Source organism: Ambystoma mexicanum, chromosome 3p (assembly GCF_040938575.1).
Source record: "Ambystoma mexicanum isolate Mex_15411 chromosome 3p, UKY_AmexF1_1, whole genome shotgun sequence".
NCBI lineage: Eukaryota > Metazoa > Chordata > Amphibia > Caudata > Ambystomatidae > Ambystoma > Ambystoma mexicanum.
This window is the reverse complement of record NC_090925.1, coordinates 1,216,332,650-1,216,351,511: the sequence shown is the minus strand read 5'-3', so window position 1 is coordinate 1,216,351,511 and position 18,862 is coordinate 1,216,332,650. Positions and strand designations below refer to the sequence as shown.

At 43.9% G+C, this 18,862-nt stretch overlaps 1 protein-coding gene across 2 annotated transcripts in view; it reads left to right on the top strand.

Annotated features, from left to right (window-relative positions):
- Positions 1-18,862, top strand: part of ADAMTS2 (ADAM metallopeptidase with thrombospondin type 1 motif 2) — a 2,237,498-nt gene that overhangs the window by 1,392,151 nt on the left and 826,485 nt on the right. For both annotated transcript variants that reach the window (XM_069652661.1, XM_069652662.1), the window contains one exon: positions 12,870-12,983. In XM_069652661.1, coding sequence (XP_069508762.1) covers positions 12,870-12,983 — 114 coding nt within the window. The remainder of the gene's footprint in view (positions 1-12,869; positions 12,984-18,862) is intronic.

The window sequence follows — 18,862 nt, the reverse complement described above, 5'->3', positions numbered from 1 at the left end:
GTTCTCCCCTCCCACTGCAACAAATTTGAACCCCTTGACCCCGCTGGCTCCACTGCACTGGCCTTGAATAATGTGTGGAAAAAGGCTAACACCCCACGCCCCTTCCATGGGAACCTCGCGCTCTGGAACTTTCTCCCGGAATCTCCCTGAGTTGACCCAAACAACCACACGTCTCTGGATTGGGGCAGGTCTTGGGCACTATGCGTGATGTCTTCAACCAAGGTATTTTCGTGGAATGGATGGACCTGCCAGAACCCCTGCGGGGCAGACCCTCCCACTGGCTCCACTATGTGGGCCTGCGCCATTCTCTTAAGCGCAGGTGCCCAGATTTCCCATCTATCCCACCTGACGATTCGATTCTTTCTGAAATCCTGAATACCACGACCTACAGGGGAAAAGTGTCCAGAATGTACGCCCTCTTGCAGGTCAGGTTCCCCTCCCCGTTCACTAAACTCAGAGTCTCCTGGGGCGAGGACCTGAATATCAAAATGACCGACCAACGCTGGGTCCATGTTTGTGCCCGCATTCATGACACCTCATTCAACTCCCGATTTCAGCTGATCCAATTTAAGATACTCCATAGATTTCATTACACTCTGATCTGATTGAATCACGTTGCAAGATCGTCCCCCCATAGCCCAAGGTGTGGTTCCAACGACGCAAACTATTTACACATGATTTCGTCTTGCCCCTCCCTCTCACTGTTCTGGGAGGAGGTATGCACTACAGTATCTGCCATATTGGATTGTACTATCACCCCATCCCCAATGGCCTGTCTCTTCAATGAATTCCCCCGGCTGGGGTGGGTCTCTACGAAACTGGCTGGCATATGTATGCTACTAGCGACTCAGTGTATTCTACTGCTATGGCTTCATCCTAGGGACCCCACACATGCCCAGTGGCTTCGGGCTGTTACATGTGCCTCAGACACTGAGGAATGCTAGGTGGGTCTGCAACCTATGGCCAGGAACATTTGGACTCTTTTCCACTCATATATCTCTTTCTCATCCGTTGACTCCGAGGACGACAGCAGCGACCGGATTTCCTCAGCTCCAGAAATTGTTTAATTTGTGTATTTCACCTGTCATTTTGCCATCTGTATTGCTGGATACTGTAACCCCAGCTGGAGCTTACTGCACTGTATAATCTTCCACCAGACTATGTTTACGGAATGTATGTTTTTTCTCCTTCATGACAAATGTGTGATGCTCGTTATCTGTTGCAATGTCAATCTTACTAAATAAAGCAAAAAAAATAAATAAAAATAAAACGAATTGATTCACAGCGGTCTAGGAATGGTGCATTCCCTGCTGATGGGGGAAAGGATGCTGGTGTAAGCCCCATCACCAGGGGGCCTGCAGGTTCATTAGAATCTGACAGGGTAGAAAAGGCAGAAGGCAAGAGACATGGTAGAGAGAGAGGGTGTAGCCAGGCTCTTCAATGGGGGCAATAGGAATGGCTCAGATTCCTCCTCTCATCTCAGGTTCCCTAAGGATCAGCTGAGTATCTATGAAGAAAAAATGTCATTACTGAATGGGAGACTGCTTTTCAATATGCATGTTACGTACAAAGATTTGAAGGGTCTGATAATATGGCTTGGTCACTCAGTAGGCTTCACCAGAGTGGAGGCAGTACAATCCTGGAATTGCCAGTCACTGAGAGAAAAGACTATTACAAACTGAAACAGGCTCACCTCTTAACGTCTGCGAAGACTGCAGCCCAATACTTACATAGATTCAGAGACCACAAACAAGTATGAGAGTAACGGTTTTGAATGACTTCCTGTGGGGTGGGTTAGCGGCCATAAACTGACCACATCTGAGGCCATGATCATGCTTGAACACGTGTTTGACTCTCATTCCCCTTAGCCAGAGCAGCACCTACCTGAGTCCTAAGAGCCAGATTCTAAGAAGAAGTTAGCCATAGCTGCCGTCACAGATGGTACAAGAATTTCTTGCTGAGGTGGTCCAAAAAGTGTTATTAAGTTTCAATGGGCCCTAGTGGCATCCCTCTCTCTCTCTCTCTCTCTCTCTCTCTCTCCCAATCTCAATCTCTCTCTCTCTCTCTCTCTCCCTCTCTCTCTTTCTCTCTCTCTCTCTCTCTCTCTCTCTGTCTCTCTCACTCCCTCTCTCTCTCTCTCTCTCTCTCTCTCTCTCTCTTTCTCTTGTCTTGTTATTACCCTCCTCCATAACCCAGGTGCTTGTAACCCCAGGTTAGTGTTACCAGCTGTTAACCCCTACTGTCTAAAATCTTGCTGGTTCTCTAAATGCCGGCTACCTATACTCACTCTGGGACTTCCAAACTCCTTCCAACACACACTATTCCTCCCTCCAAACAACTACTCATGCCTCTAAACCATTGCTGCTCCCTCCAAATCACTACTCCTCTCTTCTAACAACTACTCCGCCCTCCAAACCACTATTCCTACTTCCTACTCCCACTACTCACACACCCTCCTTTCACCCTGTACCATGCACTTCACAATCACTCCTTACACTATATATTCTACAAATAATTGCCACACATTCACTCACTCATATCAATACCTCACCTTTTCCCCAATTTGCTTCCATTCTCTGCCACACCTTCCTCCCTCATGCTGGTTTCTTGATTGTATGCCTTCCCATCCTCTGACCTCATTCAAATGAGCCCACATGAAGAAGGAAGGGGGGTTACCTTATAGCACACACCCTCTGGTGATTGGTTCCCTTTCTCTGGCCAATCTGGCCTTGCCTTCACCACCAGGGAAAGGATGTCAAGAAGGAGGCTAAGTCCTGCCCACTTCTTTCATAGAGGCTTGCCACAGAACAAACACAATGGCAGCCGTAGGACTGCAGTATTCCAGTTTGTGTTCCCGGTGCAGGAGGGCATGATACACTCTTGTGAAGTAGAGGTAGTTGTTCTCTCTCTGTTCGGTGGTGAGTGGTCTAGGGGATTTGTCCAAACTCGCATGTACTTTCCGGTGCCTCCAGGTTGTACCGCGAAGCTCTTCACTATTCCATGCTGGCCTGCAGCTTTACTCTGCAGCTCCTACTCCAGGTTGCTCATCGTATCTTGCACTGCGGTTTTCCATGGCACTAGACTTCTTTCCGTGTGCTGGGGTTGGGTCCCTAGGTGAGTTGCAGCGCTGACACCTTTTAGTAGTAATTTGGGCTGCATGGTGTGGGTCTTTGGCTCAGAATCTCCTTGGTATTCCTTCAGCAGCGTCTCTGGTTTTAGAACCATATTTCTAGAATCAAACAAAACTCTGGCGAGCATTTTGTAACAGAGGCATGGTCAAAGTTAAGTGGTAGTGAAATAACCCATGTTGACCCCACAGAGGCAGGATTTGGAGACCTCCCAAGTGCCACCATCCACTTCAGGGGGAGGACTATCACTGGATGACTCCCTGGTAGGACTCCCACCCCCTTCTGAGAGTGGTTCCTGTGCCCTCTGACTTTGTCACGCTGCTGATCTGTAGATTTCCCAGAGTGTGTCCCACAAAGACAAGGGGGCTTCTCACAGACCTGAGTAGGGAAACAGCAAAATGAGAAAGTGGGTGGAACTCATAAGTCCTGTAAAATGCATAAGAGGTGAAGCCACATGAGCATCATTGAAAGATTAGCTAGATTCACCATCCAAAACAAGAGGGAGTCCACAATAGGTCTCTCTACATTCACGGGTCCTCAGTAACTTGTTTTACATGTGGAGCAAGTTACCATGCAATGGAGGCCCTGAGATGTAAGGGAAAGACGTTGGTGGTCTAGTCTGTGATCTGGCTTTCCGTTATGAGGAGGGTAGTTTACTCAATGGGGCAGCCCTCTCTTCTGACTTTTTGTCCATAGGCATTGGAGCAGAAGCTACTCCAGTATACCTTGCATCCTGGGTGCAACAGGTTACATCAGACTAAAACTCTATCCCTAATAATAAAAAGTGTTATTTCAAGGATAGCGTTCTTGTAGATGGAAATAATTCCACAGCTATCGGGGACACTGGGGCCAGTCAAACTGTGGTCTATACCACATTGATAATCCCAGCAGAGCTTCCCAAAGCACCCTAAATGCCCACAATGTTGGCTTATAGCCCCCAATTTGCAGTAATGCCTGCCACACTAGCAGTTGATGGATCGGTTTTAAGGCTTCCTGTGATCGAGGCAAGTTCCTGGTACAGTTCTGCTAGGAAATTATCTCAAGGAGTTAGGTCTTGTGAGTGACACAGCAGAAGGAACAGTCACTAGGCCTCAGGCAAAGAATGCTGCCTCAGATAACCCTAAAGCGCTGCCTAATCCAGAGAGGAAACCCAAGGCTAACAAGGAGTCAAAGGTTCCTAAGAAGGGGAAGACATTCTCTCCTCAAAGCACCTGCAACTACTGTTGCGGTACCTGTGCTAGCACTTGAACCTGGCATAGATTAGGCCATGCCTAAAGTGCTTGACCATAATGAGTACCCTGAACTGCAGTGTTTACTTTCAGAAAGGGGACCCTTCAGGGCAGTATACTCAGTAAAGGCATGAAAGAGTGTCCCTCATTAGAAAGCCTAAGGAAACTGTTTGCTTGTGTGTACTATATGAATGATGATGTTTATTATTTGTCAAGCAACAATATACATAGGTAAAGTAGGAGTGTGTTTTTTGTACTGTACTCTGTGAACTAATCACAAAAACTAATGACTGGGAAAGTAGGGTATTCCCATCCCTGCTAGGGTTTCATTGATCAAATGGACAGTGTCACACCTCCTTAATGTAGATAGAGACTCCTCCCCTTGTCTCTGCAGTTTAAAGACTACCACCTACATCTTGGTTCTTGGTTATGTAGAACTGCAGTCCGTCCTGAGTAATGAACTTAATTATTTACAGAAAGGTGTTATATTTCTTCAGACAGATTTTTATAATAAAATCTGCCTACACGTGTTTAGTGACAGCGACAGAAAACCCACCTGACCTGGGGCAGGAGGCCTAGCAGGCTGTGCGCTGCAGCCAGCCATGTCACAGAATCTGTGCTTCTGTGCGTACCACACTTTATCACATGATGCCTTACAGTACCTTTTCTGGCCAGAGTTCTCTTTCATCCCTTTCAAGACTACAACTCCCAAGTCCTCCTGGGTGCCACCAAGAAAACCCAATCAGGAAAAGCAGAATTGGAATTGATGATGAAAATGGAATGAACTGGGATTTCTCCTTCCCAACAGACATGAGATAATTAACACTGAATCTACAATCACCAGACACATCCCAGGGTAATGGTCGGGCAACAGAAAAAACGAACTGAGAGAGAGGAGGTACTGCAAGGGAGCAGGAGAGGCACAGAAACGTTCCCGTAAATGAATTGGAAGCAAAACTCAACACCATGAGGAACGCCACCTGGAAAACAAGCAACCTAAAGACATGGTTACTACCGCGCAAACAGGCTGAAAAGGGGACGAGGCTCGAGAGTGTTTAAAGCCTCAGCTGTGTAACCCAGCTCCTGGTGAATAGGCAGGTACAGATTGGTCATTAGAGTCAGCTGAGTGCTGGAACAAATGGAAGGGGGAACTGAACCAGCAGACCCACCGTATAAAAGAGGACAGTATGGGTAGCAGGGGTGAGGTCAGGAGGTTGACCAAGAAGCCAGGCAGAGGAAGGGCAGTGGAGTGGCATGCTGAAGAGTTGGAGGTAGCATTGGAGCAGAGTACAGGTAGGGTAATGCTAGTGAGAGAGAGAGCTATCACTTGTATGTAGTGTGTATAAGGGTGTGTGTGTATAAGGCGAGTGAGAAAAAGAAAAAAGATAGAGCGGGGAGGAAAAGTGCAAAGGGAATTAGAGAGTGACAGTGAGAGAGAGAGAGAGAGACAGAGACAGAGACAGAGACAGAGAGAGAGAATGATAAGAGGGTCTGCAGAGAGTGCATGTGGTATTGGGAGTAGTGGTGAGGGCAGAGTCACGCAGGATGGGGTTGAAGGTAGTTGCAGGAGGTAGGTGGACAGATTGTGTTAAGGTTAGTAGAGAATAGTGAGCAGTGCACGATATCCTTGGAGGGTGAGGCGGGCAAAATATCCCTGGGAGGGACTGGAGTGAGAACAGAGGGTAGAAGGAGGAGTGAGAGAGTGTGAAAATAAATTGGAAGGGCAAAAAGAAGTTGTAAGATCAAAGGAAAGAAGAGAACTGTGGTGACCTAGGGAGAGACAGTATCTAGGTATCTGAAATCTGCACACTGTTCCATCAGTTTCCATTAAGAAATCTGGAGGAGTGCCAGGCCAGAGCACCTCTAGTAAGTTACCAGCTTTTGTCTTTAAGCCTTCCTGGCAGTTAGAACTAGATAGTAGGTGTTACCTATCTCTGGTTGCAAACCTGGGGCTAGGGAGGCCACGGTTAGGGAGGTGGGGGCCACAGGAGGTTGTGATACAGAAGCCCTCAGAGCCACTTCTGACAATTTTAAAATAAACACCCTTGAACCTTTTTTCGGTGTTTGGCAGTCACTAGGCCTCCCGTGACAGCCATAAATCAATTATATGTGTTTATGAGCCACCAATTTGAGAGGATCATGAGACAAAATATTCTTTTACATGATCAATGATTACTTCACAAAGTATGTCTTTCTACCATCCTCGCTATATGCCTCAACAAATTTGTGATCAAGCATAACTAATATTCAAGGAAATTGAATTATAATATATGCACATTGAAAGCCAATGATATGTGAAAGGAATACACAAGTTGGTTCGAAGTACGGCACATAGTTGATAATATACCTGACACAAAAAGAACATTTCAGTGTTTAAATAAAGACATTGACCTAAATGGAATTAAACATTGTTAAAGAAATGAACCACAGCTACACCCCAGTTTTATTTAAATATGCTACTTAGTTTGGTGATAATGGCAGACTTTGGAGTACATTCTACTGGTGCAATGCTTTTGGGCATTGTTCCCGCATGGGGGCAAAATCCAGTTTTTAGACTACGGGTTTCCATCACTAAGACTGTTTAAGTTTGCTAGCAGATTGTCATGCGTTTCTCCTCAGCAAACTCACACCCAATGTGCCCTGGGGATGGGTAAGAAGCAGAGCTTTCCTCTGCCTTGCAACACCTGCCTTCACCTCTGGCAGAGTGCTTTGGAAATGACTGCTTTCCCAATAGAGTCTATTTGAATTCTTCCTGATGTCCTTGAAGGTCCAAACGTGAATTCAAAGGAGGCATAGGAAACCACCTCTTTTATAGGTAAAAGGTCACAGGAGATTTGATAAAATCAAGCATGCTTTGTGAGTCCAATACATATTCTTGAGACAAGTTGCCCTTTCTCTCCTGATGTCATATCCAAAGAGCCATGTTCAGCAGGAAGTGGAGGGGACAGGAAGGAGAGAGAAGACCACAGAAAAGTAGGATGGAACAACTCTTTCTCAAGCCCACTTGTGCTCTCTGACTGTCCTAGCTCCCCCTCTTCCAAAGCTTGCAGCTTCAAAAGCTCTTTGGAGTGCAACCCCTAGTGTGAGGGAGGCAGGCCTTTGACATAGAAGTGCTTCTTTGAATCCAGGCTCCGGGGAGATGGTATGGTGGCTCCTAGTTCACAATATTTAAAGCCGCAGATATTACTTGTAGCATACCAGTGTCAACCCTGTCAGCTCAGACCAGCTATGAGAGGATATGTTGATTCTGACTGTCTGCATTCCAGTGAATGAGAAAAAAGGGTGCCTGCCTCTATTGGCTCTCTGGGAGGAAGGGTAACTGTTCTCATGCCTGGTAGTTTTCAACAGGAGATCTCCCCGGAGCCTTCTATTTGGCAAAAGGATAGCCATGTGCAGTGCTCTTCATTTCAAGCCATGTACTTGCACAACTAATATTTGACAAAATACTTTTCTCACTATATTGAATCCTTTTCCTTTACCACTATGCAGTGAATAATCTCTCAGCTTGGCGACCCTTTCTCACTCTCAGTAGAGAGTGTGCTTTTAAATCCTTTCACTTTGTTTAACCTGCAAGACATTTTTCTGCCCAGCCCAAGCCCAAATAATCAGTTTGGATTTAGCACCACCTCTGCTTTGGTACAGGGTTCAGAGATTGTTAAACCATTCAGAAATTGTTTTTATTGCACCTTTTCCCTTTAGGGGATTATGGGGTTGGCAAAAGGGATATAGGTGGTCCCAAAATTACTTAATAGGACTATATCGTTATTCACACTAGGAGAGAGGTTGGAGTTTAAAATTCCTCCCAGATCACACTGTGTCGTTCGGCTATGTGGGAATTACTTACATTTTTTTGAGGGATGTGGTATCATCAGATGTGGATTTTCAGATGCCTTTCATGCATATTTGAACCATTTTTGAAAGTGTAATCGTGCTCAAGTTAATCGACAAAATATGATTCTCAGTGTAAACCCAATGTAACAATCATTAATGACGCACATACTTTCACTTCAATTAACTGGCATATTTTTGTTTCTTAAGATCTGTGTCCATGCCTGGTTATCTCCCACTTGTTGACAGAACCTGCAATGAAGCAGCACTTAACATTCTTTCAAATCCCAGGGCCTGAAGATGTTTTCTTATCTGTGTATTATACCCTTCCTGAACAAAAGGGTATAATACAACCCCTTGCCATTATGTGGCAGCCACCTGTAACATATCAATTGTCATTGTACTCGGGGAGTGACCACAAATTGAGTTTTAATTCTGACAATTATTCAGATTTCCCATCCATTAGCTGGGTCTTTGCTGACTAAGTGGTAATCTGTTCATCACAACAACACTAATGGCCCGGTAATTGACCGTTCTCAGGCACTGGTGAAATTCGCAAGTTTGGCGGAAGCCTGCCGGGTTTACCGGCAAGGCACCCGCCGAACTTGTAATGAGGCCCAATGGCTTGCATCCCACGGGATGCATTTTGCTTCATCTTCATTCTGTCAGCCTATTTTAAAACAGTTTTTTTGTAGCCACCAGTTTCTAAATATGTGCCTTTGAATTTACTTCTGCAGTGGAATTTCTGTGCATGTTCATTTCCATGCTGCAGAATGCACACATTTCTCCATGTTAGCTCTCAATGTTAGCAAAGCTGCACTTTCAGGTATCGGGCCCATGTATTTGAAATTAGACCTCTAGTTTTGGACTTTGTTGTTTGAACACAGTGCCCATTTAATTAAGTTTTTCCTTTTTCTGAAAGCAATATTCATTTACTTGATAGTTCAGAATTACATGCTGGCCTTACCTCTGCCAACAGTGTTTTCATATTTCTGCACCATTTGGCCATAACTCAGCCAGAGGCGGTTAATTTGTCTCTTGGGCCGAAGTTACCCCACATTTTATTGGAAGGGTATCATGTGACTTTTAAACCGCCCCTCCCCACCCCCTCGACAAGATAGCCTGTTTAGAAGAATGGAGGCAGTGAGGGTGTGTAGCTTTATAGCTGTTTTTGATGTATTGTGTGGATCTGTCGAGATGGTGCTATAAACCACGGATTGGTGAGCAGGATGGTCTTCACCTGTAGTTTTAAGTAAGGCAGCAGTGCAGGCTTTACAAACCCCTCAGGTCACCACATTTCTGAGACTTTGGGATTTGAGCTTAGCACTGGGAGGCACATTTTAAAGAGGCTTTGGGCCTTGCCCAATCAGCATAAAGCCTTTCCTGCATTCAGCGGAAAGCTTTTCTTGTCCCAGCCACAGCAGGTAGTGCATCACCAGTTCTGGTCACACAGTGGGATGTCCCTCAAATCATACACCAGGCAACTGAGTCTGCAGCCATCCTTCCCGAAGGGACAGAAGCCATGTGATCAGCCTCCACCATGATAGTAGCAGATGTTTATAAAGAGGTGTGGACATTTTGACATATAGATTTATTTGTATTTCGAGCATAGAAAGCCACATGCTTGACTAATGAGGGATAGGGGAAGAGGAACAACCAACTGTGATTAAATATGTTTGTTTGTGCAATAAAACATAATCAGGAACTATTTGTTATATCACAAAATATCCATAATGATTATAAATCAAAAACAGGAATCAGTGTTTTGTCAAGTATACTTACTTGTTTGTTTCGGAAATCATTCAATTTCCATAAAAAAACATCATCCATAACAAACACATGTGCAAATTGCATCAGCAATCATAAAATATAATAAATATAATAACAATGACACAATTAAACATGAGTACATAAAGAAGGGAAAAAAAGAAAAGCTTCAATTCATAATGGATTTTCTTTTACCAAGGGGACACCTAACAAAGGTTAATAAGGCCCAACTCACTCTTGAAGAATTGGCCCACAACAAAAATCACACAGCTGGCCTATATTGTGTGAAACCAAGTTCGCGCAGAATTGGTCTCAATGTCCTCGCTCTGAGCTCAGAATATGCTCCGCAAAACAATAAAAAGAGGGATAAATCCTCCTATGGGGCATTACATAATACACAAGATGTTTTAGAGTGATTACGTACCCAGACTGACACAGTGGCTCAAAAGGAAGACAGTTGAAACGTGTTTTGGTAATCAGCAGTCTCTGACTTGGGAGTTCAGGCCACAAAAGTTATTTCTGAATACCCTGAACTGATACAATAACATGGCTTCTATTGAAGGGAGTAAGCAATTCAATGGATCCACTTTTCTCTATCCTAAGACTTCTTGCACATGCTTTCCACGCCTTAACCTGTTTTGGTAATAGAGTTTCTGGGAAATGGAACTGCTGGTCAGCATTTCGGTTTCTCAACTCAAGTTTTACACTGGCCAACCATGGGATCCTAGCATTAGGATTTCACAAGCAGATGTACTTAATGAGATCTTGCGTCAGGATGGTTTTATCTTTACAGCATACTCTGAACAAAAGAAATAAGTGCTGAACAGATAGAATGTAAGATATTAATCACGAGCAAGTTCAAGGTGTGTACCAAAATTAGATGCAGAGGGGGGGAAACCCAGAATATGCTTCAGTGTCTGCAAATGGCCTAAATCACTGAACCCCAAACTTGCATTCCATAACAAACCACAGAAATGGCCTTACTATTATACATCTTTAAAAGCAGAGCCATTGGTTTGGTTTTGAACAAGACTAAAGACCTGTTCACCCCAGTAGCACTTGCCTAAACCTTAAAGACTGCTTTATTATGTGGTCAGCCGAGGAAACATTCGATGAAAAAGTGATTCCAATATAGTCAAAGATTTTAACAATGGGAATCATTATGCCCTTGCTGATCTTGGGGGGATATACTTCGGAGGCCACCTCCCTTTAAAACACACCATGACAGCTGACTTCTACACATTAACCTTTAGGTCCAAGTCATCCATAAAGGTTGTATTGTCCAAAATTAACTTCTGGAGTGATTTTTGAGTACGCGCGGCAAGTACAGTGTCGTCAGTGTAAACCGAGAGCGGCAACACTCTACCACCTAGTCTCGGGAAGTCTGGGGGAGAATTAACCAGATGATCATAAAGACCATTGATGTACAGGATAAATAACAGGGGCTCCAGGATACAGCCCTGGCGCACACCTATCTCCACTGGAAAATAATCTGTAATATTGCCCGTTTCTACCACTTCTAACACAGGCCTGGTTGGAATAATGAAGCCTGATCAGAAGTGCCACAATCTCCTCAGGGCAGTTCATGGGCCTGAGCACTCTCTATAACTTAACACAATTAACCTTATCAAAAGCGGTATATCAGGTCCATGAAGGTCAGAAAGACAGGCTCATCCTTAATATATAATGAATATGCTATGATTAAGTACAGATTCAATGATTGCTCAGATTTATCTAGGCCCGCTTTAAAACCTAGCTAGATCAGAGATGAGATGTTGCTTTCTATCACCACAAACTTCCATCCTAGCAAGGAACACATGCCCAAAAATTGTAAACACAGAATCCAAAAGGGATATCGGCCCATATCAACTAGGGAGATCTCTTCATCCCATTTTTTGAAAATAGGTTGAATCAAAGCTTGGGACCAAGAGGAGGTTACAACACCCTCTGCGGTAATAGCATTGAAACCAAGGGTGAACATTGAGGCCCAAGGATGAATCTCATGAAAAAAAAGATCAGATTATCCAGACCTTGCACCCTATCAAATTGTCAAATATATTTATTGGAAGACAAAAGAAGTGCAGGTCTGGACTGTACTCACATTATAGGTAGGCCATACTGGTAGTAATCCCGGAACCCTTGCTGTATGTTTGCTTTGTTTAAATGCCCCAGCCTACCCCTAGGGATACTGGAATACTCATTATATAAAGACTCTAGTCACATGTCCTGTACTTGTCATTTTAGGAAGGAGATACCACCAAATGTTATTGCCGTTACCACCACTTGGTCTGGCGGTATTACCACTGGTGCTAATACTGCCGATTTGGCTTTTTTGTGGCAGCAAAGTGGCAAAATTACCTCTCCGCATTTTGCTGGAGGTGTTATCTCTTCCTTACCTCCAAGCCTGTAGTTCAGCGATGTGGTAATGAAGCGGTAACCCTGTCACCACTGCATTACCACATTTTTTTACCACATCACCGAACTCGTAATGAAGCCCATAGTCATGAATCAGATTATAACTATAGGAATCATTGTTTGTCACATGTGCTTACAAGGGGCCATACCACTACTCATCTATTTTCGTATTTTATTTGGGATTTATAAAGCGCTTTAATCCAAAGCGCTGTACAGAGAAAACGGTACAATAAAACGAAAATACAATGGCCCATCAGTCAGTGAATAGGGAAATACACAGTTGGCCAGAAATAGGAATAGGAGTGTCTGAAAATCATCCAGAGGTTGCTTTTCTGGTTACACTGGGCATCAGGTAGTGCCTAATGGAATTTTGATCGAATGCACTTACAGCAGATGTTACATGTCTAATTGCTGGAATACTGTCTATTTAAGAAAAGCACACGCATTACTGGTATTTCAGACAATTGATTTCACGCTGCTTGTAACTATTCTGTTTTTGTAGTTCCGAACATTTGATCCATGCAAGCAGCTATGGTGTAGTCACCCGGATAACCCTTACTTCTGCAAAACGAAGAAAGGACCGCCACTGGACGGAACAATGTGCTCCCCTGGAAAGGTGAGGCTAAAACTTTTTGCATCGTATTTTAGTTATCAAAAAACTGGACAGTACATGCAAGCAATGTTTCATGAAGGTGCATTTTTGAGAAATCCTGAATATATCCACAAAATCGTACAATGCACCTGCGGTTTAAGAATAAAGCAACACTGCAAAAACAATCGTTTTCTTGCAATTTGCAAATGACAGTGAACAAATAGAGCACAGTCCTGTTTGGTGTATAGGAGATGCCCAATTAATGTGTGCCAATTAATATATTTTGGAAATGCGTTGTTTGGCGAGGGATGGTGGCTTGTGCTTGGCAAGGTGAATATTAATCTTATTCTTAAAATAGAATCTCTCCAAAAGTCAAAACATATTCTGTATCTTCAAATTGGTTTATTGAAGCCATGTATTAAGCTTTCGATTGCAGCCGACACGTGTTTCGACCATAGGTCGGTGTCAAGGCTTCCATTTTAAACAGAATTATAACATAGAAAAAATAATTGCATCAAATGAAATTCTATAAAAATATGAAGCAATGAAATGCAACAGAAAATGAGTGACAGAAAAATAACAATTCAGGATAATGTCAAGAATATGAGCCTCAAGATGTCAAAAAAGTGTATATTGCATACCAATTGGGGTGTTGGACAGTCGGGTTGGTGAAGGGAGCAAAGAACACAAGACAGACTGTTAACTTTTATTACAACTTTAGTCAATAATTTCCAAATATAGTGGTTGCGAAATCGCAAGCAAATACAATCTATGATTCTTGGTCATTTCGATTTATTTATTTATTTTATTTATTTATAACATGCTGGAACAACGCCCGTAGGCATAGAAGCACAAAGGCAGGACAGACACCATGCGACAGAGAGTTAACCAGGCCATAGAATCAGGGGGAATTTTTACTGAGGTTATTCAAGCAGAAGGGTCTTGAGCCTACGCTTATGGAATGATATTGTCCCACATAGTCTTAAATCAGGGGGAAGGGTGCTCCATAGACGAGGTGCTGCCACTGAGAAGCAGCTATTTTGTACATGGGATAGCTTAGCAACAGGTATTTCCAGCAGTCCTGTGTTATTTCATGCTTTGCATATTGATTTGCCGTTATCCTTGTTAAACCATGAGTAGCCTTGCAGAACGTCACTATCCCTGGCATTCAAATCTTACTTAATAGTTAGTCTGAATGAGCGCCATCCCAAAGTATGCGTAAGGTGAAAGAGCATTAACTTAAGTGATTTAAAATGCGTGGGTCGTGTACACTAACTTGCCTACACATTGCTTGGTGCGTTAATACTTACTGGTGATTAAAGTTGGTGGACAGTGGTAGTCATGAAGTGATTTGTTACATGTTTTCACCACAAAAAGTATGTGGCTTTTCATACGTTTGCATTTTGATCATTCGGATTTGAAACATGCTCGCTTACCAGAGCTTGCAACGCTTCAGAGAGCTGAACAATAAAGCAATGATATGAATTTATGATAAAAGTGTCATCAATACATAGTTGTGTATCAGTTTCTTGCACTCAGTATCAGAGATAGTCATTCAAGACAACATAATGCATTAGTATCGAAAGTGAAATAGAGACATATACTATGAGAATTGGTTCAGAATGCATCATTGCTAGTCAACTTCACACTCACCGAGGTTCGTATGCACAGTTCCTCAAGCCATCTATCTAAAGATGACAAAGGAGATATCTGGCCGACTGTTGTTATATTTACCGAAAATAGAAGGATTACTTTAAATAATAGGTGTCCTGGGAGGTTCTTAAAATGTGAATGGGGTTTCTCATTTGGATTGGCATATTCTATATTTCAAAAGGAGTAGTTCATGCAATATGATTTTAGCAGTGATTATGATTTCATTGATAATGTTATATTTGTTGCCATGCGTGAAACTATGTACAGTACGTGGTGGGTACCTCATAAGGTTTCCTAGATATACTAATTTTTGGATGTTTGAGGTTCTTTTTGGTCCTTCATAATTACCATATGGACACCATGGGGCCTCATTACAAGTTTGCCAGTATTCTGGTGGTTTTACCGCTAGGATACCGGCAAACAAAATTGCCCTTACCGGCACTTGGTCTGCCGGAATTACCGGCAGATTACACGTGCTGGTAATGGAGGTAAATCCCCATTCCATGGAGGCCCATAGGAATCTGTGGGGGGATTTTGCTGCCATTACTGGCAACGGAATTACTGTGCCAGTAATACAGGCAGTTTTTGGCCGGAAGGGGTCAGATTTTCCTCCAGCTCTTAGCTGGAGGTACATCCTTCACCCCACCAGCAAAGATGTAGTTGGCTGGTTCATTAAAAGTTATTATCAGCACTTTTACTGTGTGCCGGCCAATTTGTAATGAGGCCCTATAACTAGAATTGGTATCATTGTATTTGCCGCAGAACCACAGCCGTCAACTGGTGTGCATATTTGATGCATGGTGCAGACTGGATGCGTGCACCACTGTTAAGAAGTACAAACATGGCATGTATACAGGGTGTGCCCTTAGTGTGACTGTCTCATAGATCAAGCATGCCCACATCATTCAGCTGTGGATTGTGTTTAGTGCATGTAAGTACTAACCACAATGTAGTCATGCGTGTGTTCACTGTGTGTGAAGCAACGGAGCACTGTACAGCCAGAGGATACAGGAACAGGACCTTTGGATAAGGATACAATTAGGATAGACTATTAGGGGTACACTTGGAATGTCCCAGGGAGAGGGTATACAGAGATGCACGCAGGGGATGCAGGTAAAGGAGGGAAAGGCAGGCCAAGGCTTGATTCATTGGTTAGTGGATGTGCTGCCTTTCTCACATTGAAGCTATAGATCTGTGTGTTGCACATGATCTGACCTTCCTGAGTCCCACGGTCTGCATCAGCAATTGCCTCCCCTGACTTCTTGTGCCATCATGAATGCTAGTTTCCCAAACATACTTTATCACATGATGGCACAAGAAGGCATCACCTTACCTTAGCACAGTAATATGGTTGTCAAGAAAATGTTTGATTTGGTTTGCTTTATTTCTTCCGTTGGACACCTTTGCACTGCACATGGTGGTGAGGGGACAAGCAGTGGGAATGCGTCTTTCTTCTGAAAAGATTAGAGGGAGGAAATGACACAAGATCTGGGTGAAGAGGCGGGGAGCGTCGACAGCTGCCACCAGCAGTTCCTCCTAATGTCATAATACCCTAGTGCCATGATTTACAGCACCTCCATCCTACCCAGTCCCTTCCATACTGCACCACCAGTCCCTGCGTCAAGCCCTGTCACCCTCCCCCTTCCATGTCGGCTACTTGAGCTGTTTAGGTGAAATCAGCTTGACTCAGCTGAAACTCATACAACAAACATTGAACAATGTTTTAAGCATATATCATTTCATCAGAAAAAATCCCAAACTTATCACCAACTCTGAAAAAATCACCAGTGAAAAGAGTATGAACCGCGGGGCTAATCCTTTTGAAACCCCTTTTCATTACATCCATGTCAGTCGGAAGTTACTTCCATAGTCATATGTGGACTGAACCCCGATGCTGCAGCATCTGCCACTCCAGTTCCTCTGCCATTTGCCTCAGAATTGGAACACATAAGAGACATTGAGGAGAGCTGTGGAACAAGGCATCCACCACATGAGCCATTGTTTCCCGAGTGCTGCAATAAAAGAGGGAAAGAACAGCATTAACGCTTCCTGCAAACAGGTCCTACCAAGGCCATCCACACCTCTAGATAACGTGGAAAAATACATCGATATGGATGGAAAAGAAGATGCACATTAGTTTGGAAACACATCTTAAGAGTTCACACATGTGCTGCCGAGCTAGCCTTCCTCACAGGTCACCTCCATCAGGAAAGATTAATTTACCAGGGACCTGCGCTATTCCCTGTCTTCTGATTGATATACTATTCGGTTATAGAATTGTCTGTCCTGAGAATTATTTGCCAAACCCCTAGATCCTTGACAAAGAAAATGAATGCCCCAAAACTTGCAGATGTTTCTGCCAATTAGAAGGAATACATTCCATGTGCTGGTTACAGCAGCCCTGGGCTTACTCCTAAACCAATGTGACGCCCATCTTAATCCACTGACATCACTAGTTACTATCAAGGGTGACCGGGGTCCTTACTCTCCAGCATGCCCAGTTTGGACCGCCACTGTAGGGCCTTACGGATCTCTTGCAACCCTAGTACAAGCTTTGAAATCTGCCTTCTTTCCACACTGGTGACCTGGGAGGTATCAGGATAGAAGCATTTTGATAAACGTGTACCAGGAAGCCAGTGCAGTTGACGCTGCAACATCCCCTTCTACACTGACCAGATGCCTTACAAATTCCCCTTTAGGGGGCGGTCTGTCCAAGTTCAACAACCAAGCCTATGGTTTGAAGCTTGAGCTGGAGGCAGGGAATCCTGATCATTCAAATTCTAAACTATGGGCTGGCTTCAGATGGACCTGCTCCTCTGACATTCATGAAGAAGACTGCACGCAAGAGGTGCATGCTGGACTGACCAAAGAAAGGTCAGTTATCTGGGTATAGGGCCTGGGTCCGCAATCTGTGGCTCTCCAGATGTGTTGGACTACAACTCCAAACAGCTGTAGCAAGCATAGTCAATGGTGAGGAATCAGGGGGGGTCATAGGAGAGCAGCAGGTTGCAGACCCCAAGTATAGTTGAACCTCAGTCTTCCTGTTGTTCAGACATGCTACCAAAGAGCCTGGTCCTGATGGATATTCCTGGAATGGACATAGGGCCAAATACAGAACCTACAAATGATAATGCTGCACCAAATCTGCGCAATGTGAGTATATCAAATGAGATGGGTGAATGAAAACATGGAAGTGTATTCCCTCTAATCTAGAGACACCAATCAATCTCCTGAAACCACTACAGGGACTGATGTCTTCAAGGTGTCCACCTGAACATGCTGCAGCCTGATGACTTTGTTTAGCTTCCTGCACAAGACTCAAGTCTGGCAGCAGTTCCTAATCTAAAGATGCCCTTAAAATTCTTCAGCTGGAAGGATAGAACAGACCATTCCTTTTCAGTTTATATTTCCTGATTAGATTATCCTGTCAATGCAAGATATACAGACATTATACACGGCCTAATAATAATATGTTGGGGAGTCAAAATGTAAATAGTTTATGTATGTATTTGCCCTCATTGTAACTAAATAGCATTTAGAATAAACCTGTCAGTTATAATAATATCGAATTCCAAATGTATTATGTACCCATTCTCTGAGCATAACATGACTGTACATTATGGGGGTCATATGATTGCATGCAGAGGACCACCAACGCTTACACGCGTGTTGTTGCAGCACTGCATGCATTTTTCAATACCCTCAAAGCAAAGTTTAAAAGTAAAGAGTAACGTAAGGCAAAATCACTTTTACGGTTTACTTTTATTCTCCACCCTTGAGAGAAATAAAACACTGCCTGCAAATACGCCCGGAAGGCTGCGTTTTATTTTATTTTTTTAACACTCTTGATTGGCATTTTGTAATAACAAACCAGAAACCGATAACAATCCTCACGCTCTCATCCACCCTCTTCCCACCCATTCCCCTGACCCCCATTTCCCCCCCAACACATTTATTGACATTTTATAGCATCATTGATAAAACAACCCCACCGGGTCCCCTCTAGCCTCCCCTGCACCCCTTCCAGTGTCCAGATTATGCCCTCCATGCATCCATTCCTTCCATTCCTTCCATAGGTCAGGGCAAGCAATCCTCCCTGGTCTATAGTATCCCTGAGAACCGGGCGGTTCCACCGCCACTCCCTTGGTCCATGTCCTCCCCATTCTTCCTTACCCCCTGCCCCGCCCTACCCCACGCCCCTACCTAGCCACTTTTCACGGCAGCCGTACATCATTAAGGCTGCGTTTTAT